The 26,631-nt window shown below is 33.8% G+C and overlaps 2 protein-coding genes across 4 annotated transcripts in view; one reads left to right on the top strand and one right to left on the bottom strand.

The window, feature by feature from the left end:
- izumo1 (izumo sperm-egg fusion 1) overlaps nucleotides 1–15,830 on the bottom strand; it is a 33,949-nt gene extending 18,119 nt beyond the window's left edge. For both annotated transcript variants that reach the window (XM_087262634.1, XM_087262633.1), the window contains exons 1-2: nucleotides 15,723–15,830; nucleotides 193–293 (exon numbers count right to left, since the gene is read on the bottom strand). The gene's annotated coding sequence lies outside the window, so the exon portion shown is untranslated. The remainder of the gene's footprint in view (nucleotides 1–192; nucleotides 294–15,722) is intronic.
- Nucleotides 1–26,631, top strand: part of npc1l1 (NPC1-like 1) — a 48,686-nt gene that overhangs the window by 1,995 nt on the left and 20,060 nt on the right. For both annotated transcript variants that reach the window (XM_087265246.1, XM_087265245.1), the window contains exons 2-7: nucleotides 821–893; nucleotides 16,209–16,373; nucleotides 18,280–19,597; nucleotides 21,993–22,257; nucleotides 24,544–24,644; nucleotides 24,726–24,898. In XM_087265246.1, coding sequence (XP_087121372.1) covers nucleotides 16,311–16,373; nucleotides 18,280–19,597; nucleotides 21,993–22,257; nucleotides 24,544–24,644; nucleotides 24,726–24,898 — 1,920 coding nt within the window. In that variant the 5' untranslated portion in view covers nucleotides 821–893; nucleotides 16,209–16,310. The remainder of the gene's footprint in view (nucleotides 1–820; nucleotides 894–16,208; nucleotides 16,374–18,279; nucleotides 19,598–21,992; nucleotides 22,258–24,543; nucleotides 24,645–24,725; nucleotides 24,899–26,631) is intronic.

The following is a 26,631-nucleotide window of genomic DNA, read 5'->3' as shown; positions in this document are numbered from 1 at the left end:
AATTGTTTTTTTTTTTCATTTATTACAAACTATTGTCGTATAATGTACATATCTCAAACACATCATCTTATTTGGTTTAAAATTATGAATATGACTTAGCATGCATTGTCAGACAGGAAGGTTTAAACTGGTCACTTCCTCTTGAAAAGTCTTGCAGTCAAAGAAGTATCTCATAACAGTAAAATAGCTCACTCAGCGGTTAACCAGACAGCAGCGGTCGTCCTGCTTCAGCACAGGTCCTCTGTAGGTAACAAGTGCAAGATCCGGTTCACTTCACTCTTGACGTCTGCTGACTACGTAGGTGTAAAGAAAATGAACATATATAAACATGAGGACATCGGAAAATTTCAAAGTTTCCATACACAAAACATCACATTATATATACTCACCACAAACCACAGTATTCACAACAGTAAGCTACATTGTACAACAATAAATAAATAAAAACTTGTTGTTGACTTAAATTATTAAATTGAAACAAACTTGCCTTAGGATTTTTTATTAAATTCAACTTAAATTACATGAACTGATATCAAATTAAATCTTATTTTAATACATTTTAGTGATTTAATAAACGTAAAAACAAATAGCAAAAGGTGAATCATTGATAAATACAGTGTGTAACATATATGTGCGCACAAATGACAATCAAAATACAATTAAAGCCAGGAAATAAAATATTAAAAGTTTCAACAAAATATAAAATAACAGAGAATAAATGAGTAGAATAAATAAGAAATATTTTAGATTCTACACTATTTCTACAGCAAGTTATTAATGAAGTACATTTCTGACATTTGTCATGGGATTCTTTGCACAGACGCTGATCCATTTTTGGTCCAGTAAAGCTCAAAATGTGATTTCATCCCAAATCTGTAGAACATGATCATCAGGTAAGAAAAACATAAGCATTTCGTCACGTTAGAATTATATGGTTCTATCTGACATTTTTGTCAAAATTGAGTTATTCACATATTCTTTTTAAATGGCAACTTATTTAGATTATGGGAAGTGTTTTTATACGTTGTTTACATTTTAAGGCTTTTTATTTAAAAAACAAAAAAGGTGTATCTACAAAGTTGAACTCTAGCTTGGCTCTAAAAGGTTCTATCTGTGAGCCAATCAGCATTTTTAATGCATGCACGAGGACAAATTAGGATTAGCTTTCTTTGTTATTTCGACGGACTGCTCCATTGACAGCAGGAAACACCAGAAAGACAAAATCACACAAAATCAGAGTCGACTAAATAATGCCACACCACACAAAATTGAAATGTGTGTAAATGTAACGATTTAGAAGCATTTCTTGACACTGAGATTCATTCATTCATTTTCTTTTCGACTTAGTCCCTTTATTAATCTTGGGTCGCCACAGCGGAATGAACCGCCAACTTATCCAGTATATGTTTTACACAGCGAATGCCCTTCCAGCTGCAACCCAACACTGGGAAACACCTATACACACTCAATCACACACATAAACTATGGCCTATTTTAGCTTATCCAATTCACCTGTACCGCATGTCTTTGGACTTGTGGGGAAAACCAGAGCACCCAGAGGGAACCCACGCAAACACGGGGAAAATACAAATTTAAAAATTTGTATATTAAATGTAAAATATTTTTATTTGTGTATATATAGTCAGTGAAACACTTTTCAGTGTTTATTAAACTCATTTGCTCATAGTCTGTTTTTTTTTTTTTTTTTTAAGTCTATAAGTTTAATATTAAGCCTTGAAGGGCAAATACTTAATTTATTTCATGGGGCATATAATTCAATAAATATAATTTAATAATTTATTTAAAGCATAAAATTTTATAAATATGAACATAATAATTAGATAAAATTAACAGCTGCACTGGAAAAAAATAGTACAGCCTTGTATGCTTAATTTTAAAAGAAAAAATATTTATCCTAAAACATGAAATAAATGTTACAGAAAGCAAAATTTTAACTTTCTCAAGCATCAACATGTTGTTACAACACTAAACTATATATATTTTTATTGCATTTCTTGATAATTAATGCTTCAATGAATGATCTGCCAGATAGAACCTTATAATTCCAAGCAGAAAATGACTTTTCAGAATGAGAAGGTTCTATCTGCATTTACCGTGGTTTATTTACTCCAATTTGCAAATGTAAGAGAACTTTGATAATTTAAATTTAGAGAACCCTTAGGGTCTCTGTCATGTTAATGTTTGAAAAAGATCTGTTACACACATGTTGTTTGCTATATAGAATGCAAAAACTTTGAAGCTCAATATCTCAAAATCATTCAGAACGCAGATAGAACCTTATAATTCTAAGGTGACGATTTGTAGTAAATTGCTTTTCTTTTTTGTTGAACTTACAGTAAAAATATGCATGCACTCAAACATGCAATACGATACACAACATAAACAAAATACCATCAGAGTAAAAGCACTGAAAATCAATGTAATATTGCCACCCACAAAAAGCAGAAATAAATGAAACCTCTAAATTCATCACTGTAATCAATATAAAAATAAGAAATTATATATTATTAAATAAAGTAAGTGCATTTGTACACATTTTGCCTGAAAGATAACATATATATATATATATATATATATATATATATATATATATATATATATATATATATATATATATATATATATATATATATATATATATACATACACAGTTGAAGTCAGAATTATTAGCCCCCCTGAATTATTAGACCCCCTGTTTATTTTTTCCCCAATTTCTGTTTAACAGTGAGAAGACTTTATACTAATTCTGACTTCAACTGTATATATATATGAGCAGAAATAGATGTGATCATCAGATAGTTTATCACCTCCCAGAACATCATGTGTAAAGTTCAACATATTTTATATTGTCTTATTATACAGGAACTATATGGGCAGAAGATACTTTGTGCTTACATAACCATGTGTCTATTTCATGAGTGTGTAAAATACTGTGCAAATTTTCATAAGTGCAAATTTAACCCAGTCTGTTCATATGCATAAAGCACAAAATGCTTTGAAAAAAGAATTAGCATTCATTTTAAAGTAACAATAATAATCGTTGTTAAAAAAAAAAAAACATAACTTGTACTAAACAAGTACTAATATTTAAAGGAATACTTCAGGCTAAAAAGGGAAAATTTTAGCTAATAATAATAAAGAAAATTGTATATATATATATATATAAGTACAAAAGTGTTCCTCTTAAAATTTTTAGGTTGCGTTCACAAGGCGAGACGGACATGAGATTGGATTGTAGCTACAGCTCATGTCCATATTGATAAATCCCAAATTGTGTTCAAATGACTGTATGGCCACTTTTCTGTCGTACATTTATTTGAATATTCATCAAAGGCAGCAACACCAGAGCTCCAAAACTACAAATTTATTAAATTAAAAAGGCTGACACAAAACGCATAACACTTCGAGCCACACGGCTCTTCATCAGACAGCATTCATCACAATCAGGTGCTCCTTTTTGTACTCTTCCGGATCACATGATATCCTCTATACATACAAACACACTCATTCATAGATTATACAGCTTAGATATGTTAAGTGAAAATACAAAAACAAACCATAATATTACATTACAAATTATAAATAAAAAAACAGAATGTACCAGGATACAACAAAATATGCAACAAAATGTAGCCAAAAACCCAAAACCCAAAGGTGTACCCAAACACCTAATTAAACATTAAAGAATGATTAAAGAAAAGGACGATTGTCAAACTCTTCATTTAAGCCTTTTGGAGACAATGTATCTAAAGTGAAAATCCAAAAGACTTCATGTTGTAACAGCAATTTATTAAGCTTTATTTGAAAAATGAGTGTATGCTCACATTATGTAAATACACTTTTATTTTGGACTCGATTATTTGTGATTCATCATTTGACAATTATTGTGTATTAGCACTAACACACAAAAATAGCTCTCACAATGCACTTATTGTTCTAATAACGCATCTAACACATACTGATCTGAATTGTACTTATCGTTAAATCTACCTGAATTTAATTACAACTGTAAAATATTCCTGTAAATACATCTGTAATCACATTGTTGATTGTTGACACTTGACAAATGCAAATAAAAAATATAAACTAAACATGTTTTGCAATAAGTCACAATATTTTGTTGTATTTGAAGCCACTAAGTATAAAGTTGGACCTCAAAAAACACTAATAAAATCATTAAGAAACATCATAAAAGATAAGCTGCATTGAGAAGCAGTACTTTGTTTTCAAAAGTTTACAAGAGATTTACAGCTTTTACAGTAAAAACACAATACGAGACTCTCAGACCCAAGAACAAACAGTGAGACACTTAAGAAAACACATTCTCACACACCCTTCCATAATCACTATGTCACCACACCTAAAATTATACATTTATTGTGGCTCATCTTTAGTTTCCAGGCCTTACAGAGGAACTCTGCTCTCTGATGGCATGATCTATCATGCTTTTGAGAGTTAAAGGGATTCTCTCCATCAAAAGATTTAAAAAAAAAAAAGAACAGAAAGCAGCGCACATGGAAATACCCTTTAGGGCTTTGTGTTTAACCTGGATGACTTGATTTAAATGATAATAATTTACTTTTGCTTTCTCAAACTTATATTAGTTTGAGAGAACCCTTTCGTTACTCAGCATTTGCAAGATTTATACCATCCAAGTCTTCATTTCTTAAAACGATTTTGATTAAAATATATGTAGATTTAACTATCTAATTAACTAGAACTACACACATTTTACACTAGTCTCTTGCTTGGCTGAATTGCTGGAATGTTTCACAATGATTTCTTCATCTATTTTACGTTGCTTTGACACAATTTATACTGTAAAAAGCACAATAAATATAAAGAAAGATGAAGATGAGACAAAAACTTTTAAAAATAAACACCTTTTACCCAAAAATGAGTTGAACCAATTCTTTCTAACCAACAAAAAATCGGTTTAGGCAAGTTTATTTATTTGGCACATTTCAAACAAAATGATAATTGTTTCTTCATAATGCTTTACATAAGGATGAAGATTAAAAGAATTTTAAATAATCACACAATAAATAAAAACTACAAATAACTAAAACATCCAAAAAGATTTAAAACAGGTTTAAAAGGATTAAAAAATAACAGTTTTTTTGTATTATGTGTTAAGTTAATTTTACTAACTATAGTATGATAATTTTGTGCTGGGACATAAATAAATTATGTTGGCATAACTAACTCGGTAGTCGATGTTTACTCTGTTAGAAATGGTAGGTTCCATACAAGTCCTTCATGTTGTCCCAACATAAACCGATTAATTTAACTTAATTGTTTTTACAAATGTAAGTGGATTCATTTAACATAAAACAATTCAGTTATTCCATAAAAAGCTAAACTAGGATGTTTTGGTTCAATTTAAATAAGTAGTTTGAACGAACAGGAAAAAAAATAAATAAATAAAAAAATTCCCTTTTTTTTGTAAAGAGAAGTATAAATCAATCTACGGCCAAATATACTTGCAAAATAAAAAACATTTTTGCAAACAAAAAATAAAGTATTGAGCAAAAAAAAATAAAAAAATGTAAATCTCCCAAAACCGCAAAGCGAAAATTAATTTTTAAGAAATAAAAATTTATTTTGCTAATGAAAATAATTAAATGCAAAGGTAAAATTAAGTTTTGAGAAATAAAAATTAATTTTGCAAACAAAAAAAGGAACTGCAAAAAAAATCAAGCAGTGCAAAAAAAAAAAAAAAAACTAAAATATTTGCAATTTAAAAAGAACAACTATATATATTTGCTATACATTTTTTTATAGCATTGCCTTTACAAAACCCGTCTAGTCAGTTGCAATTGTTATTTTGATTTGCTTTTTTAGTCAACCTTGAGTTTGCAATGCTGTTTCCACTTTGCACTCCACGTTTCTGCATGTTTCACTTTGTGGCCCTGATTTGACAGAGGGTGGAGTCAAGGAAACTTGGGCATTTACGGCAAGCCGAGACCTGCCTCCATTGAAGTGACGTCATCACCTGTAGACACAGTATCACTGAAGTGGTCTTACAGCCCAGTAGGTCTGGGCCTGTCGAAAATGCCCCCCCTAAAAAAATTAACAATCATGCTGTTTCAGCTTAGAGTTTGCAGTAAGTTAATTTAAATGTGTATAATTTAAGTGAATATTTAGATATTATTTGGATAAATCATTCGATTTGTTTTCTGGTTGTAATATAAAAAATGATTATTCTGTAGTTTTGAGATTTGAAAAGGGGAGTTTAAGCTCTGAAAATAGTAATTTGGTCTCTTACATATACAGTATATATAGATATATATGCTTACTCATCAGTGGCTGTAAGTTCAGTGAGTTTATACATTTATACAACACCTACAGTATATAGAGATTCTCAGAATTATCGCGGATCAGCTTATGTTTCCTGTTCCTAAGGCAACGGGCACTGTGTCCTGAGTGTCTACATTATCAGTCATATTGCACACACTGATAACACTAATCTTAATTAATTGGATTCTCAAGGACAGGGCAGGTAATCATTCACAACTATTGGATTAAATGTCTTAGTACATGAAGATACAAGATACTGTACATCTGAAGATAGGATGCAACATATTTAGTCAATTTCAGATGTTTCGCAACTAATATGAATTGATCGTAACAAAGATTGTACTTCTTGTGAAGGCTCAAATGCTGACACCAATGTATTATAGGGCTGTTCTAGAAAATGTGGCTAGATTTGGGCATTTAGTATGGAAATCTAGCAGTACAGCTGAAATCAAGACTTGGACATTTAAGTCATGCTGCTATGAAAATTATGGATAGGACAGAACCCCTGTACAGTCAAACTTTTGAGTTCAAACCAGGGTTGGGCGATGTCGACCAATTTGGCATCGTGCGATGTCTAATGTAAAACATCACGATGGAAGATGGCACTGTCATCATAGGCAATGGTAATTTAATTATTCATGGATAATTAATTAATTAATAACAAATTAATTATTTGTAGCCTACCGTTTCAACTACCTGACCCGCAAGGTCTTTGTTTTACCCATAAGCAAATCATAAATAAATAAAGATAAGATAAACACAAATTACCATATGTCATTTTTTTCCGCAGGACTCTGGCATGAATAGGCAGAGTGATCTGTGTCGTTATAATGGCGTCGACAAACTTGGTTGGTAAAAATAGGTGCACAACCAACAGGAACCAACCAACAGTATCTGAGGTTTCGCTAAAATTACTAAGTACAAGCGTGAAAGCGAAAGATTGAAGCAGTGTAAAAGACTGAAGAGTGGTTAGATAGAGACAAGATTAATTAAATATCATGTGTAACACAACTATAGACCTTTTTCATGGCTGCTGTATGGAGGGCGCTATAGCGACAAGCGTCTTCCGGTAGAATGCTAAAAACTTCCGTTTACAGCGTGTACAACTGGTAATTTGCGCTCCGAAAATGGGTTTCAATAACGTTTTAATGCATAACAGAGTGTTTTTGTGACACACAACTTAGAACTGTGTCTGTTAAAGCCGTTATAATCTATCACATGTGGTTCAAGCGCATCAGAAATACGAGAAAAACTTTCTCCTAGTTCACATGTGTGCCGTCAGAAATACAGTGTGTGTGTGCGTTTCCGGCCTGTCAGCTGGTAGCTCAACTTCCGACCAGAAGTTCTTCGCATTCTCCTTGCGCATACACGCAAAGCATAATGGGTAATTTTGCGTTCCAAGAAAAAAGTCTGTAGTGAGATGCGATCCAGCGGTACATCCTTGATAAACTGTCCAACGTGTGCTGCTCTTTGGGGTTTTGTGCTCAAAGCACGCTGATTGCCGGAGCTCAGAGATGTTAGGGCAACTTAATTGTTTCATGTTCAATCCACTTAAATTTGTAAAAACTAATAAGTTAACTTAGTTCCTTCATGTTGTCCCAAAACAAGTCAATTGTGAAGCATTTTATACAGTGTATTACAGGCTTTAAATGAGAACATCTGTGTTTCTGTGTTTCTGCCGAACATAATGCACACTTTGAACTGTAAGCTTGAGAATTGCAAGATGCAGAATTCTCTCTGCAATTGAGTTATTAAATAAAATTATGTAATATATGTTTTGTATTTTTCAGATGTATGTTTTTTTGTGTGTAATGAATGTACCTTAGAGCCTAAAACTGATTTTCCTCTTTGACAATAAAGTATACCTTTACTTTAATTGATGCATCAAAAAGGTTAAAGGTAAGAGTAAAATAGCCTCAATTACATGCGAATATTTGTTTCTTAAAGTGAATGTTTTTCATATTTGTACTTCAATTTAAAAAAGAAAAAAAGAATTTCTATTTCATTCTCTCATTGCAATTATTATTATTAAGCAGATTTAATCACTAAAAATTTTAAGGATTAAGTACTTGTAACATTAAAAAAAGTTTACTAGAGCATTTTCTTTCCTGACTCTGTGCTCAGGGTGTTATTAACACAGGCAGAACATTGGAAACCTTTCAAAATACTTGAAATATTTTAATATCAAAAAGTTATGTGGTTGTGTCTAATCATCCTCCAATCACAGTGGAATGGAAACCACAAGTCTGGCAATGTTCTGGTTTAAGAAGTCTTTTTGGAAGACATTTGTCATTTATTGTGATTAGTTTCCTTAAAACTGTTGCATAATAAATTGTTGGGTATATTTTTAGGTTGACTATACATTCACTGGCCATTTTATTAGGTACACTTTACTTGTACTGGGCTGGACCAACTTTTGCCTTCAGCCTTAATCCTTCATGGCATAGGTTGCAACAGGGTACTGGAAATTATTCCTCAGAGATTTTGGTTCATATTGAAATTATAGCATCACGCAGTTGCTGCAGATTTTTCGGCTGCACATCCATGATGCGAATCTCCTATTCCACCACACCCCAAAGGTGCTCTATTGGATTGAGCTCTGGTGACTATGAAGGCTATTGGAGTACAGTGAACTTGTTGTCATGTTCAAGAAACCAGTCTAAAATGATTTCTTAGTTTATGACATGGCACATTACCCTGCTAGAAGTAGCAATGAGAAGATGGGTACACTCTGGTCATAAAGGGATGGACATGGTCAACAACAATGCTCAGGTAGGCTGTGGCGTTGACACAATACTTAGTTAGTATTAATGAGCCCAAAGTGTGGCAAGAAAATATCCCCCACACCATTACACCACCACCACCACCAGTCTGAACAATTGGGGCAGGATGGATCCATGCCTTCATGTTGTTGACGCCAAATTCTGACCCTACCATCCAAATGTCGCAGCAGAAATTGAGACTCATCGAACCAGGCGATGTTTTTTTTAATCTTCTATTGTCCAATTTTGGTGAGCCTGTGCGAATTGTATCCTTAGTTTCCTAAGGGTGTAGAGTGGCACCCGGTGTGGTCTTCTGCTGCTATAGCCCATCCGTCTCAAGGTTTGATGTGTTGGGCATTCAGAGATGCTCTTCTGCATACCTCGGTTGTAACGAGTTACTATTGCCTTTTTGTCAGCTCAAACCAGTCTGTCCATTCTCCTCTAGCATCAACAAGGCACTTGCACCCACATAACTGCCACTCACTGGATATATCTCTTTTTTCAGGCCATTCTCTATAAACCCCAGAGATGGTTGTACATGAAAATCCCAGTAGATCAGCAATTTCTGAAATACTCAGACTAGTCTGGCACCAACAACCATGCTACGTTCAAAGTCTCACTTAAGTCCCCTTTCTTACCCGTTCTGATGCTTAGTTTGAACTGCAGCAGACCGTCTTGACCATGAATTATGTACCTAATAAAGTGACTGGTGAGTGTATGTCTATATTCATGTATATATATTTCTACCACATTCCTCAGATTTGAAAAATATTTATATATAATGGACATGTCACTGGTATACTTTTAAATGGGCAAAAGTGTAACAGTCAATATGGCAAATAAAGCCCCTCCTTCTAGTACAGGAGGCAATCAGTGATTGTTATTGAATGACAATTCTCAGAGGGAGGGACTTTCTGCAGATTTTGTTTGATATGAACATATAGAAATGAAACTAAATACATGGTTGTTGTTGTTTAATTTTATTGGTTATTCACAATATGTAATGTAATTGTAATCATGGGAAGTAATTTTGGAGAATTTGATGTTTCCCCATTCAAACAGAATGCCTGAGCAAACTGCCCAAGAGGCGTTTCAAAGATGGCCGAGAAGTGAAATGACTTGAATTAAAGGGACTTTAATATAACCTGCCACATGAGCCATTTGTTGCCATTAGCCAAATGCTTATTGCCTGAGTTCATATAAATGGTAATGTTTAAACACTTCAGAATGTCCTTATTGGGACAAAAAAAGAAAAGAAAAAAAACTTATCCATCAAACTATTTGGGTTATTCAAATATTGTCTGCTGCCAAAGTGGCACAATATCCATTGATAATGCAAAGGTAAAAGTAGGTTAAAAAATAAAGGGAAAGGTAGCTCTCATTGAGGTAACAATGTAGTCTGTTGCTCCACAGCTCACATTTCCAACATGTTTTTTGCGTCTTAAAGAATTATTAATTCTATCATAATCACTGAGGTGAGATCACATTATGCCTGTCATTGTGTCAGTCTTATGCCAACTACCTTACATAACATAATTAAATAATAAAAACCGGAAAAAAAGAAGATTTAATTATAATAAATAATAGAAACATAATGACAGTTATGCAACTATTTTTTGTTAAAACTGTTTACACAATGTAAGTAGGAAAGGATGTTAAATTATATAATGATTCGTGTTATCATCATTATTATTATTATTATTAATAATAATAATAATAATAATAATATAATTATTATTGTAGGGTCCAGCCAGTTGGTCCAATGACGGTATCCAATGGTGGATGAAGGTTTACTGCATGTTCGGTCTTTCCAGTGCACAATGTTGATTTATATTAAACTTAACTCATATCTGACTCCAATTTTAGTATGAGGTGGTTTAGAATGATAATATATTTATCCTTGTTTTATCTGACTCCAATTATAAAACATTGAGAAGATTATTTTGTTTCCTTTCACATTATTTTAGATTATGAATGTATATTCTCTTCGGTTCATCATTTTATGTTATTCTCATTCATTGGGAATCCTATAACATCCTGAATCTTGTACTGGCAGAGTATACAATTTCTTAAGCACAAGCATGTCAGTCTTGGTCACTAAACAGTGGCGATTGACCTTTAAAATGACCAAATGTGTCAGTAGGGGTGGTTGAAGTCAAGTTTCAGCGGATTCAAATGTAAATGTAGGGGGAACTGGTTCTTTACAGCATTCCCACCTGCTGGGTTGTAGAGTCAATTTGTTTTTTTTTTTGTCAAAGAAATCAAAATATTTGTAATATCTCAATTCTTACATTATTATTATTATTATTATGGCTTAAATATTTTTCTATTAGAACAATGTGCAATTGTCACTTATACAGTTGTGAAGGATTCATGGTGATGTTTTGGGATGCAATTAAATCACCTTGGTTCTTGTTCATTTCAGAAAGTGTGATAACATTTCTGATGCAATTTTTCTTTTCTTTTTTTTTAAATAGGCATACATTTAATTACAGACATAAATTAAATAAAGGTTTTCTTAAAAAAATTGCTTAAATTTAAGAAAATCATGAATCTGTGATTTACTGCCTGCACATCCATCTGTTATTATATGGATAACTTTGTGACAGTGAAACGTTATTAATTTGACTTAAACACAGGATTATTAAAAGTATACAAAACTCACTACATAAATGCTTCAATCCATGATGTTGACAAACATACAGGTATGCTTATTCTCACTTTTTTATAATGGCAGTAAAACAAACCATTTGGCCATGAAAATAAAAGAAAAAAACATAGTTTACAATTCTTTATCTGTGTATACTTGTTACGTCTGTGATAGAAAATAATGAAAAGTAGCTCCAAATGCAGTCCAGTGGGTTTATAGTGAAGTGCAGAAAATCAGGAATGACAAAATAGTGAAAAACGTAAAAAACAAAAAACAAGTTTCAAGACAAGGAAGGGCTAACAAAACCGGGGATAAATACACAAAGAAACAATTAACAAAACAAGCTGATGAAGCAGACTATTAATAACCAGGACAACTAATAAAGAATGCAGGAGAAGTAATTTGAAGGGATATGACATGAACAGTGTTGGGTAAGTTACTTTAAAAAAGTAATAAGTTACAAATTACTGAAAATTGTAATCTGATTACATTTCATGTGTGCGCCTGGGAAATGCAAGTGCAAGCAAAAAAATGCGATACATGAACGGCCCCATAAGCAGCTACGCTTCTCTTCAAATTCAGAAGAAACCTTTACTCCTGATCCTGCACAAAAAAAAAAAATCTATTTAGCCTGTTTAGGCTGAGTTGGCCCGTCATGTTTTTGGATGCCAGTGTCCTCCTTAGTGACGAGTATCAAAAAATGCTTTCTATTCAAGTGCTTGAACAAGTTGCTGGTCAAGTTGAAAGCAGTCAATTGTTCTTTAGAGACCAGACATAGACTGCAATTCAAAGCAATAATTTTGCTTTTACACTCAATAAAATCAAAATAATGTCTGTATTTCCAGTTGAAGACCTGGAACCTCTGTAGAGCAACCGTTTCAGCTCGTGCTCCAGCAGTTTAAAAGCGCATGCTTATTAACTGACATTACAGTGGAAAATGTGATTCAAACAAAGCAATTTTTTTACTTCCAAAAACTATATTTGTAATGTATATTGACTTTAGTAACTGTAATCAAATTACAAATGCAGTCCCCGAAAATGTGATTAGAATACAGTAACGTGTTACTGTGGAACGCCTCACACCCAACACTGGACATGAATAAACCAAACAAAAACAAAAACACAAACATGGTTATAATACTTTTATAGAACAAAGAAAAATTTAATTTAGTCATCTGCCATCTCCGTCTGCCCAAACTTATATAAGGAAGTTTGTCACCAAAATAAAGAATGAATCTCAGAAGAAAGTCTACACATGTTCTACTGTTATTCTTCATGTTTTGCTGATAGATCATAATGCATTGTTGTAAAAGTATAAATCAGCCTTAGATGTTTGTTTGGTTGTTTTCCTGTAGTTCAATGGTGCATCTAACCTGTTTATAGAACTGTTTAATTTGAATACATTTATTTTACCACAAATTTTGTAATTTAGCTTTTTCTCTTTGGGCCCTATCAAATTACACCCGGCGCAATGGGGCACAAGGCGGGGCGCAATACTTGTTTGCTAGTTTCAGCTTGGCGCAAGAGTCTTTTTGAGGCGTTGCGCTACGCTGTTTAAATAGCAAATGCATTTGCGCTCAGATGTGCGCCCATAGGCGTTCTGGTCTAAAAAGGGAGGCGTTCTGAGGCGCACTGCTGGCGCGTCACTATTTTGAGAAACTAAAATTGATTTTTCATTAGACCAAAACAAACCCGGTCTAAACTCCTGCACAGAGTTGCGCCTCGCTTACGCACTGCTTAATACGCACAAGAGAACAATAGGCAAATATCTTTACATATGAAAAAAATTAAATATTAAGGATATATATAGGATATAATAAGAATAGATATAGGATACAAATATATAGGATTAAAATATTACAAAACATACTATTTTCTAGCCTACATAAATATGAAAAATCACTACTTTTATGTCTTCTTCATCTCGGGAGGCTTTTTCAGTTCATTCATAACAATTTGCTTTTGTATTATGTTATTATTATTAGCAGTATTGTTTATTAAATCTATATTCATATTATTAAAAACAAGCTTAGATTTGCCCACCTTTCAGGTTTTAGACCATAAGGGGCACAGCATGTGTTTTAGGATATAACTCAGGTTTTTAAAAACAGTTCGTTAATGAATAAACTCTAATGGGTTTATTCTCAAAACACACCTATAACTCATTAAGAAAATAAACTCAACCCTTTTAGACCATGCGCCTTGGCGCAAAGTGGATTTTCCCGTCCGTAAATTAGCAAAAATGCGTTCTGACACGCCCTGAAAGCGTTTGTGCCCTGCGTTTTGCGCTCTGCGCATGGACCGTCAAAATAGAGCCCTTTATGTGTATGCGTGTTTTCAATTTTGTGATATAGGCCTTAAATTGAATACTTAATGGTCTTAAAAAGGTCTTAAAAAGTCTTTAATTTGACGTTATGATGTCTACAGAAACCCTGATAATGTGGTTTGATTCAGTGTACGGCATTTGATTTATTGATTAGACATTTACGAAATTGTATAACGATCCATTAGACCGTTAACAACAGTAGGTCATCATACACTCTTCGTAATGCAAGACCGGCTCCTACGCAAGTGTTTTTGACTAATTTCAGCCCTGCACAGGAATGCAAATGCATTTGCACAAATGTTTTGGTTGAACTATGTCTTTAATTGCTTCCAAATGCTCCAGCAAGTTGAATTTGCATGTTCAGTATCAGTTTATCAAGTCGCATGTTTAATCTTATCCACAATCTGAAACTTATCTGATTACTTTACCTGAAGGACAACCGTGTAAACCTTTGTCCTATCTGGTATTGGTTCAAGGGACTTGGATATTAATCTGAAATAAATAAATTAATACAAATCTTTGTGAAGCATTCATAACACATGCAATGCCTATTCTCGTTATTGCTGATATCTGTAATTTTTTTTTAATCTATTAAATATATTATGTTAAAATGACTGATAGGAATTTGTACAATAAACTGCACTTTTTATATTTTAATTTATTTCTTTATCAAATGTGTATGCCACTGAGAATTGAGGTAAAGCCACACAAGTGATCATCAAAATCACTTACATTTACCAACAAAATAATGGGACTATTGGTAAAATATTTTACATTGGCTTATTTGTATGTACAGGTTCTTCCGATTGAGTGCTATTAATAAATAAAATCAAGAGACATGAAAAATGCATGCATTTAAAAATGTTGTTCTTTTTTTTTACACAAGTGTAATAGTCATGCAAGCAGATTTTGTATTTGCTGCCCTTTGATATCTTTTACAACACTATCACGCTACATACTGAATCTCCAGAAACCCGTTCCCACCTCTGAATAAAAAATGTAAAAAAAACTATTGAAACTTTTTATCTCAGATTTATGACTTAAAAGACTTTGTGAATTTAAAAAAGGCAGAATTTTGAGTTTGTAGAAACTCTGGGATAAAAAGTCACAATACCTTTTTTATTTTGCATTCAGAGGTGAGAACAGGCTTCCATGGAATGAGATGTCTAACACATTGGGGGGGAAAAAATTATACGGTGTGTATGAGTTTTTTGTGTGAATACACTACTGTTCAATTGTTTGAAGTGATAAAATAAATAAATACCATACATTTTAGTGTAAACGGATTAATTGAACAGATGCTAAAAAGTGAGAGTCATTAATTATTTCTGTTTTGATCGAATAGTAATTAAGCATTTAGTTTAAGCATTAAACCAGCATACCATTTTTATTTCTGAAGAATCATGTGATACTGAAGAGTCAAATAAATATGTTTTTCAATTATAATAACATTTCACAGTAAAATATAAAAATGTAGTGTGTTTTGATCAAATAACGATTTATGGTACAGATAAAACCCTTTTTTTTCCATAAAAAAATCTTTTTGACCTCAAATCGTTTAATTTATATTTTGATTTTGCACAAGCAACAATTTTTTCTTCTTGATTTCATTGCCAAACAACAAGATCCACAAGCTCCATCAGATCTGCGTCATAAATCTTACCTGTTTTTAAGCTCCGATCAAATCTCCTCCAAACATTTTCATTGATTATCTTTAAAAAAAAGAAGTAAAAGCTCATTTAAATCATTAAATATAATAAAAATACTTATATATAGCAAGTGTAACTAAAGGTACAAAATATGTACAAAAAAATCTAAATTTATATTTATTGTATAATGTCACACTCTTCCCACAAAAAAATAAATAAATAAAAAAAGAAAGAAAAAGTTGTTTTGCATATTTTTGCATGCATTTTATTAATGAGAGTCATCAAGTTTTGGTGGGTGTGTTTTTGTCCTTTCACTTCAATAACACACCTTTGGTTTAGTCTGCCCATCTGGTTAATGATCAGTGAGCTGGATTGGCTTTTGTCCATTCTGGTTGGTGGTAGAAACATCAGGCCAGATAAGAGTTTGGCCATCATCAGTATCACTAATATTCATCCAATGAGAGAGAAAGTCTTTCATTTCCTCCTACGGCTCTGTACAGTGCGAGCACAGGCAGAGAAAGAGCAGGGATCCACTTGAAGCTCCCCGCGTCTGTCTGTCCTCTGGGAATAATAACACTCCACACACACTGAAGGCAACAAAAATGCATTTCCAAAGGAAGAACTCTGCGTGGTCCATTACTTTGATTTCACTTGCTGCTTGTTTGGTAAGGATTCACTTGACTTTATTTAAATATTCTTTGAGTGACCATGAGAATCATCCTATAAAGTGAGGCAAATGAGGCTGTTATATGTTAAAATAGAAAGGAAAGAGTTTTGGACATTGTTCATTTTTTTTTTTAGTTTTAAGTGTAATTTATATTTATATACGAGCTGAAACAAAAATTGTTAGAGCACTTGTTTCGCTTTCCCTAATGAGAAATTGATTCAAATGTAAATGTAAAATATTTCACAGTAATGAGATATCGAACTATGTATGGATTTTGAACCTTAAAATAGCTTCAGCTTGTTGTGATTAATTAATTGTCTATAAAATGTATATGAATACATATCACACTTTCATATGGTCTTTTCTAGTGGTTTGTGACTGTCTTTAAACTTTGTATCACTTAAAAAATTAAACAAAATAAAAGTTAATATAGTTGAAATACACTTTTTTTCCAGTGATATTGCCATCTGGAGCTGTAATTTTTTCCTGGATTTTATTAATTGTAACAGAATGATTGGTTGAGTCGTCAGCAAGAAAATAAAATCTTTTTCTTAATGTTTGTTAATTTATCTTATTTTATGTAACTGTGTATTTGTCATTTTTGTGTGAGTAGATTTTTTGGTAACATTTTAAAATAATGGTCCATTAGTTAATGTTGAATGACATGAAGAAACAATATGTGATACATTTATTATGGTTTTATCATCAGAATAAAAAACATTAGAAAATGTTAAACTATCATTATTAAATGCTTTGCAAAATTATTTACTGTAGCTAATGTTAGTAAATACATGAATTGATCATTATTCTAAAGTGTTACCAGTTTGTTTGTAGATCTAATTTTCTAAACGTGAAACACAAATCCCAACATTGGTTCACTTTTCTCTCACTGCGGAATGTGTGAGCTGGAGAGTAAATTACTTCTGTTTCGAGTTGTTGAGAAAATGTTTTCTAAAAATTACTTTTTACATATCTGTTTAAAAGTGTGGGGGCAGAAAGTGATATTTTAATTAAGCAAGAATGCATTAACTTGTCAAAACACTGAAGACTTCTGGAATTTAAAAAAACAGTCCATTTTAAAAATAGCATTAAAAATAATTCAAATGAATAGTTTATTCCAAAATATTTTTCAAATAGTAGCTGTTCTTTTTCTTAGGAAGATGATGTGCCATCATTTCCACAACCATATTGAACTGTTTTCATATATTTAAATATATTCAACTTATGTTAATAACAAGAAATGTTTCTTCAGCTGTAGATCAGTGATTTCTGAAGGATCATATGACAATGAAGACTGCAGGAAAGATCCTGGAATATTGTGCTATCAAAGAAAATAAATTACATTCATTTATTAATTTTCCTTTGGCTTATTTATCAGGGGTCGCCCCTACTATTTTAGAATGTTTTTATGCAGCGGATACCCTTTCACTTCCAACCCAGTACTGGGAAACTCCCATACACTCTCACATTCACACACATACAGTACGGCCAATTTTGTTTACCCAATTCACATAGCACGTCTTTGGACTGTGGGGGAATCCCGAGCACCTGGAGGAAACCCAGATAAGTTGGCGGTTCATTCCGCTGTGGTGACCCCGGATAAATAAAGGGATTAGGCGAAAAGAAAATCAATGAATGAATAACATCTGTTCAATTACATAGGAACAATGAGAAAAAAAACACTTGGTTTTTTGATACAATAAATGACTATGAAACTTAAAAACAATATTTTTTAGCATTTGAAATGTGTACAATTTAGAAGCAAGAGAAACCTATGTGGTCTTAATGCTGTCCAATTTATTGTTCATTTTGAGTGATAAAGAGTCAGAGATACGGTATAAGACACTTGACTAAACGACAGATTGTGTTATCTTTATTTATCTTCTATCTCTCATCTATTGCAGGTTCTCACAGGTGCTCAGCATGAACCAGGCTTCTGCGCAATGTATGAGGACTGTGGGTTAAATCCCGCAGTGGAAGGGGCTCTTATTCCCCCAAGAGTTCCCTGTAAGGACTACAGAAGAGCAGTGAATGTGACAGGAGACCACTATGAGCTTCTGAAATCTGTATGTCCAATGCTGGCCAATGGCGATGGCCAAACATTGGCCTGCTGCTCAATCAGGCAACTCACAGCTCTGCAAAACAGCCTGTCGCTCTCCAAAGCCGTTCTGATCCGCTGCCCGTCCTGTGCCGAGAACTTTGCGTATCTCCATTGCGCCACGACCTGCAGTCCTGACCAAAGTCAGATATTGAAGATCACCAAAACGGCCAACATCACGCAACCCACAGGCATTGTAAAAGAAGCCGTGGTGGGTTACGCAGCGTATATATCCACTAACTTCTCTGATGCCTCGTTTGACTCCTGCAAAAATGTACGAATTCCATCCACCGGAGGGTTTGCCATTGCCACGATGTGCGGCCGTTATGGTGCAGCACTCTGTACGCCACAGCGCTGGTATGATTTTCAGGGCGACTCCAGCAATGGACTGGCTCCGCTGGATATTGACTTCAAGCTTTTACAAGACAGCGAGACCTCTGAAGTCCCAGCAGGAGCATTTGCGTTTGCAGGACAAGCGTTAAAATGCAATGAAGTCACACCTTCCGGTGGCGAGGCCTGTTCCTGTCAGGACTGCCTACAATCTTGTCCGGTGGTGCCAGAACCACCGCCTCTGCCGAAACCCTTCATGATTGGTAACCTTAATGGGGTGCTTGTCATCTGCCTCACAGTCTTCTCTTGCTTCCTTTTTCTTTTCCTGTGTTACGTGATTACCGAGTGCACGACTTACTACATGAAGTCGAGGAAGGGTCGGAAGGGTAAGAGCACCAAGGATCAAAACGCAAATGAGATCAAATTTAAAATCAGCCCTAAAGATGTTTCGTGCTCTGACAAAGCCAGTCTTGCCACTCAGGAATTCCTAGGGTCTCTTTTCCAGTCCTGGGGGACCTTAATGGCACGGTATCCCTACATAGTGCTTCCGGTCTGCCTTGTGATTGTGCTGGTGTTTGCGGTGGGAATAAAGGACATAGAACTGACCACAGATCCCGTCCAGCTCTGGTCAGCACCTGAAAGTCGCGCCATGCGGGAGAAGGCCTTCCACGATGCTCATTTCGATCCGTTTTACCGCACCAATCAGCTGATCTTGACGGCTCCAGGCCGGCCCAGCCACTTCTATGACTCCTTACTCTTTGGCAAGCAGAACTTCAGTGGCATCATCTCCAAAGGTGATTTTTATTTACTCGGTGGTGAAAATAATCAGTGCTACAGCTACACTATTAGTAAAAATAATAATAATTGTGATTCAAATAATGACCTAATTGGTAGAAAACTCTTGTCCAGAAGGGCCACTGTCTCTCATCCCCAATCAATATACTATTGTTCTCTGTAATTGTCAGGTAATCTACATTTCAGATGTAAGTTTGGTTTGGGGTGTAGCTAATTGCATGTCTTAATGAAATGGAAGTTGCAACAGATTTTTTTTTTTTCATTATATAACATATGACATTCAGCTTAGTTGGGTGGGAATCTTTAGGGACTTACGATTACGATTCTGGGAGTCATGATTTGATTCCAAAACAGTTGTTGACTTCTTTTTCCTATTTCCTTAGCTGTGCAAAATACGTCTTTCCAACGTAACCGGAATTGAAGTTTCTAAGCTTTTGTTCTTGATTGGAATGACAGTGGTGCTAGATTTGGCATAATTTGTTGAGTTTATTAACAAAGTTGTATTCAGCTTGAACAAGCTCTGAATGTAACATCAAAATGCCAGATTAAAAAAAGCAATCATAAAGAACAAACAGTTCTTATTCCATAAAGAGAGTATTACACCATTCCAATCAGTGTTGGGTGTAATGCATTACAAGTAACACAAGTTACGTAATATCACTTTTCTAAGAAACGAGTGAAATAGCACACTTATTAAAAAAAAATTTGTAATAATATTTGAGTTTTTTTTTTTTAAATGAAACGTGACTTTTTAGTTTAATTAATTAGCTTTAAAAAATGAAAGTAGTCACAAATAATCATGCAGTCAATGAGGTAATGTGTTCATTAATTTGAAAGCATCAAAACAAGGAAAAGGGGATTGACTTAATGGACAGTGATTTTACTTAAGTCAAATAGTATAAAAGTAGCAAACACATTGCTTTAAACTTTCAATCTGTATATACCGCATGCAGAGCTCTGGGGTCTGGAAGTTCTCAGATAAATTATCCTAATATATATATATATATATATATATATATATATATATATATATATATATATATATATATATATATATATATATATATATATAATATTTTTTTTAAGATAAATGTAGGTGAAGGTAATACAGTGCATCGTTAATTGCAGAACCCCTCTATTTAAAAAAGAAATGGAAAAAAAGTAGCTAAAAAGTAATGTAACGCATTACTTACACTGAAAAAAGAATGTAATTTTACAGTTTATTTCTAGCAGCTTGGGTGCTGGAAAAAAAAAAACATAAAATAACGGCTGTTAAATTACAGAAATTTACTACAAAATGACGGATATTAAATTACATTAATTTACCAGAAATTAAAATTTAAGGAAAATTCTGTAATTTAATGTTCGTTATTTTACAGAATATTTCTGTAATTGAATGGCTGTTATTTTACTTTTTTTTTTTTTTTCGGGCACTCCAGCTGCTAGAAATAAACTGTAAAATTACAGATTTGTTACTTTTTTGGGGTGTAACTCTATATTGTAATGCATTACTTTCAAAGTGACTTTCTCCAACACTGATTGCGATCAATTTGAGTACCTTTTGAGAATCAATTCAAAATTGCTAGAGAAAGAATCACAATGCAACGATTAACCAATTTGTTTTCTATAGCTTAGAATATTGGATTATGTTGTGTAGGAACTTGGTTGTAGATGGAGTTGGGGCAATGAATGCAAGCTTGTAGTCAACATAAAGAAAGGGTTTCAACTAGGAATGTTTAAAGTCTAGCCCACATTGTGCGACTTTTACTAATCCTTTATAGAAGTAGCATGTCAGACTTATAACAATGATCCCCAAGTCAAACTGTAGCATATCAGTAGTAGTAGGAATGTCAGACTGAATGACAATCAGAACGCAAAAAACACAGACGCTCACAAGAATCATCTGGAGTTTGACATCATTTCATGACATGTTCTGTACCCTGCATTCTGAAATAATACTTCACAGCAAGCGTAAACAATCTGAAGCATTAATTGTGATCAGAAAACACCTAGATAATAAAACAACAAAACAAAATTGACAATTTTAAGCCAATAGCAAATGACTTTGTGTTTATTGAGTTCATGAATTCAATTGTCAGTCTAATTTAGTAAATGACACAGAAAATAACCCACTTAAAAAATGCTCAAACTTAAGTTTTGCAGTGTCACAGTGCTCTCATAACCAACATGTAAATTGTTAAGTGTATCCTTCATTTTAGATTATAAATCAGAATCACTGGTTGTTTTAATAGCAGCCCTTTTTATTAACATAAACAATCACAATTCAAACTGTTTATCCTTTTCTTAAAATTGTGCGTTTAAGATTGTTTTCTGTCTACCTAAATATAAGATTTCAGTCATTTTAAATATATTGTGCATGTTTCTACCTTGCAGATTTGATCATAGAGCTGTTGAAGCTTCAGCAGAGCATCCAAGCAATTGAGTTCTGGTCAGATGAACTAAACAGTACCGCCAGCCTTAAGGATGTTTGCTATGCGCCACTCAATCCAGGCAACCCCTCGTTAACCGACTGCGCTGTCAACAGTCTGCCGCAGTACTTCCAAAATAGCATCGACAACCTGAATGCCAAAGTGAACATGACAGAGCTTGGTGTGACTAAGGAAGTGGACTGGCGGGATCATTTCATCTACTGTGTTAAGTAAGTCAGGTAGATTTATGTCTGTAGTTATATTTACTGCATTACTTTCTGAGCATTTTTCAACTTTTTTGTTTGTATCACCATTTCATGTTTGCATGTATCATATATTCTATCATATATTGTGCCTAAGCGCACAATAAAGTCTGAATTAATTGCCTCAAAGGGATTAATTGTTATACCAGTATTTTGTATTAAGTACTGCAACTCTTTGAGTGAGCCACACTGCAAAAAATGCTTTTCTTACTTAGATTTTTTGTCTTGTTTCTAGTCCAAATATCTCACAATTCTTAAATCAATAAGAATTTTCTAGACAAGCAAAACATATTGTCTTCTTTTCAGCAATAATATGCCAAAATGAAGTAAGTTTTTACTTAAAACAAACAAAATAATCTGCCAATGGGGTAAGCAAAATAATCTTACGTCAAAAGAAAAAACAAGATTGTTTTGCTTACCCCATTGGCAGATTATTTTGCTTGTTTTAAGGAAAAACTCACTTATTATTGGCATATTATTTCTCAAAACGAGACAATATGTTTTGCTTGTCTAGAAAATTCTTCTTGATATAAGAAATTTTAGATATTTAGACTAGAAACAAGACAAAAAATCTAAGCAAGAAAAGCATTTTGTGCAGTGCATTCATTTGAATCATTTGCTCATAAATAGACATGGTTGGTATATTGAACTGTATATTAAACTTTGAGGATAACAAACACTTAATATGCAAGTACACTTCATTTAACATATATTATACACATACTGTTTACCTCATCTTTTTAAAAGGAAACATTATATTGTATAACTGCCGGTTAACTATGTTTATATATCGCCCACCCTATGCACAACTCCTTAAAGGGCCGTGAACCTCCCTCTTTCAGTAGAAGTCTACCTCAGAAATTTTTCAAAATATGCTTCATGATGGGCTGCGAGCTGAGGAAAAAGAAGGGAGTGAGCAATTGTCAGTCGGCTCACAAAATGAGACACAAACTGTTGGGGGGACCCATGATTTTATGGTTTACAAAGTTAAAATGCAAAGAAATAAACAGTAAGCAATTTAATGCCACTGCTACTTATGTTATTCGTAATTTCATATACACATAACCACAATTTGTTAAGTCATTGTAAAGATAATCATCTTTATACAAACACTATAAATGAGGAGGACTTCTCTCCTCCTGAATCCCCGGGACTGACTGTAGACACAGTGACAGCAGTGTAGCAGGTCTCCTGCCTTGTCTATTTCAACCATTAGCCCTGCTACTCTCTATGATTTTAAACATAGGCGAACATAGCAGCACGGATATAGGCGATGTGTCTGAATGGTAAGAAATTCAACTGATAAAATTCTCCAATTCTCATACAGCTCTCCAGAAATGCTTGCTGCAAACCAACAGCTTTTCTGTATCGGCCCTGACAGCATCACAGGGAAAACATGCAACAAACCAGGTTTATCATGGAAACAAACACATACAACCCTTCATGAATGGCTAAATACTGTGCGCCATGCGCTGACATGGTCTAACAGCTTGGCAGGTCTACCTTGCCTTTGGAAAGCATGTGCTCTCATGAATAATTAAGAAGCAGGGTCTTCTCTTAGGATTAGAAAACTCAGCTATGAATAATAATGAGAAACTGACACGTCATCACTAGACAGGCAGATCGGCGCTACGTCACCGATTTTGATCCCACCCCATAAATGATTTTAAACCCAGAAGATGAAATTAGCCGACAAGAGCTCAAAATTATCCAGTTTTCCCCACAATTAAACAGGTGCTAACATTGTCTTAACTGATGCTCAACACACATCTGTTAAAAAAGTACTCAAGGGTTTCCTGAACCTTTAACTTTTCAGATTTTGACTGTTATTTGATCTTCATCTTTTGTAAAGCTGCTTTGAAATGATAATTATTGTGAAAATTGATATTTAAGTAATTTGATTGAACTGAATTAAACTCAAAAAAACCTTTTGTTCTAGGCACACTTGTAGAAAGCACTTAATTTTAAATGCATATAAAAAACCCTAATAATTACTAAAGGGGTCTCTTTTTTTATTTACTGTCTGTGAAGATGTCGTGATTTAATTGTTACATACTGGTTTTGTCTGCTATGCATGTTTAGATTAAACTACTCACTGGCTCCTGTATACTGTAGCATGCTTCTAACTGTTTTTAGGACAGAGTCGTTGAATTATTCACTCAGCCATATTGCTAGTTTCATTCATACAATACCTTTGTTTCCTGAATTGTCTTCTAAAACCCTAATTTCATAACTATATTCTGCTTGCCACAGCTCTCCACTATCATTTAAAGACATCACAGCTCTCGGCATGAGCTGTATGTCTGACTATGGAGGCCCTGTGTTCCCCTTCCTGGCTGTCGGAGGATATGATAGTAAGAAACAAAACTGTCCGTTAGCATCTGTACATTGCTTTTAAACCCTCACAGAACTGACTTTGGCTTTTATATTTTCAGATGAACAATACACCACTGCTGAGGCCCTGATCCTCACTTTTTCCCTCAACAATTATGCACGAACAGACGTTAAATTTAAGGTGGTTGAAGAGTGGGAAAACCGGTTTCTTAAAATCGTACAGGAGTATCAGAAAAACTCAACAACAAACTTCACATTTGCTTACATGGCTGAGGTGAGACTATATCACAGGTTGAACTAATGATGTAATGTAAAGTAAAGTGCCCCTATTATGGCGTTTTTGAAAAATACCATTTATGCAGTAACACAGTAAAGCCGGGCATACACTGAAGAAGATCGCAAGCAATGTTAAGCCAAAGCTCAAGATTCATGTACACACATTATACAATATAATTGCTCAGCAGCAGCTTGACTGCTCACATTGTGTGTATGAAATCAACACGTAACACCCCTATCTATTGTTTTTTTGTTTAATGGTTGTTGGAAAACCCGTATGTGATGTATTTATGCCATCTAATGGGTAGTAGTGTTAAACTCAGGTGGAAAGGAACAAGGTGGAAAGGTGAATATGAACAGAATATCTTATGCTTTTAAATGTTCCTGTGCATTCTGGAATATATTCAAAAATATAGCACAAGCAATCCCCAATGAACCCTGAGTTCATTTCAGTCGGTCTGTAGTTCTAATTCAACTGAGCCAACCAAAATTTTTAAACTGTCAAAAAAAATAATCGGATTGCAGATTGTGAGAGGTTAATCACCTCTTCATTCCACTTGTATACTGCAAAAACGCAGAACAACAAATGATGCATGACAAAGCTTAAATGTCCAGCCTAACATGGCTCTAAGTCAGGGATTCTCAACGCACTAGTGGACCACAAGATAGCTTAAAATTAACTTAAATATTATACTATAATTATTTTATTTCAATCTTAATTATTTTATATTAAGACTATAATAATGGAATTTCTCGTTTTCTGTGGTTGAACAGGCAAATATAAACTCTGTCCAAAAACAGGCTCACTGTTAAGTACAGACATAACTGTGGCTTAAATTTCCAGCCGCTGCACGTCAACTAGGACTACATTCTAAGTTAAATAAACTAAACCGCCTCGCAAATGTAAAGGTAACGATGATTAGGGTTATAATAACCAGCTCACACGTGCCTCACATTTGCCACTCGTACTGTATAAGAGTTGCACAAGTCCTTTGATTCACAAACTATGCATGTTCTCCCTGTGTGATAAAATATAAAATATCCGCATAGTTGTCCAAATTAACATCCTGCGAGCGTTTTATAACTGACGCGCGTCCGTACAGAAGGAGTGAGACTCGATGGTGTTTCAGTAGTGAACACCTGTTCATTTTTCCAGCAATAATGTTCAGCTACAAAACCATCCACCTTCAGATTGATGTGCTTCAACAGATTTAGAGGGTTTACTCTATTTTACATTTAGGGTTAGGTTTTGGTTGTTTATTTTGAGGGATATAGATCAATAGATGAATAGAAGTCAGTCTAATTCAAAGCTGCAGCAGTGTTTTTGTCATCTCCTGTAGTCCTGTCTGGTTCAGGTTCCTGTCAGTAGTTGTAAAGAATAGCTAAAGTAAATATTTCAGGAGCTTTGAACCTGAGAAACCTGCATTTAAAAAAATAAAATAAAATATATATTATTGTATTTTATATCATATACAGTTGAAGTCAGAATTGCTGTTTAACAGGGAGAAGATTTTTTAACACATTTCTAAACATAATAGTTTTAATAATTCTTCTCTAATAACTGATTTCTTTTATCTTTGCCATGATGACAGTAAATAATATGTCACTAGATGTTTTTCAAGACACTTTTATACAGCTTAAAGTGACATTTAAAGAATTAACTAGGTTAATTAGGCAGGTTAGGGTAATTAGGCAAGTGATTGTATAACGGTGGTTTGTTCTGTAGACTAT

This window comes from Danio rerio, chromosome 8, assembly GCF_052040795.2.
Source record: "Danio rerio strain M-AB ecotype USA chromosome 8, GRCz13ab, whole genome shotgun sequence".
NCBI classification, from domain to species: Eukaryota; Metazoa; Chordata; class Actinopteri; order Cypriniformes; family Danionidae; genus Danio; species Danio rerio.
This window is presented reverse-complemented; position numbering and strand designations above follow the sequence as displayed.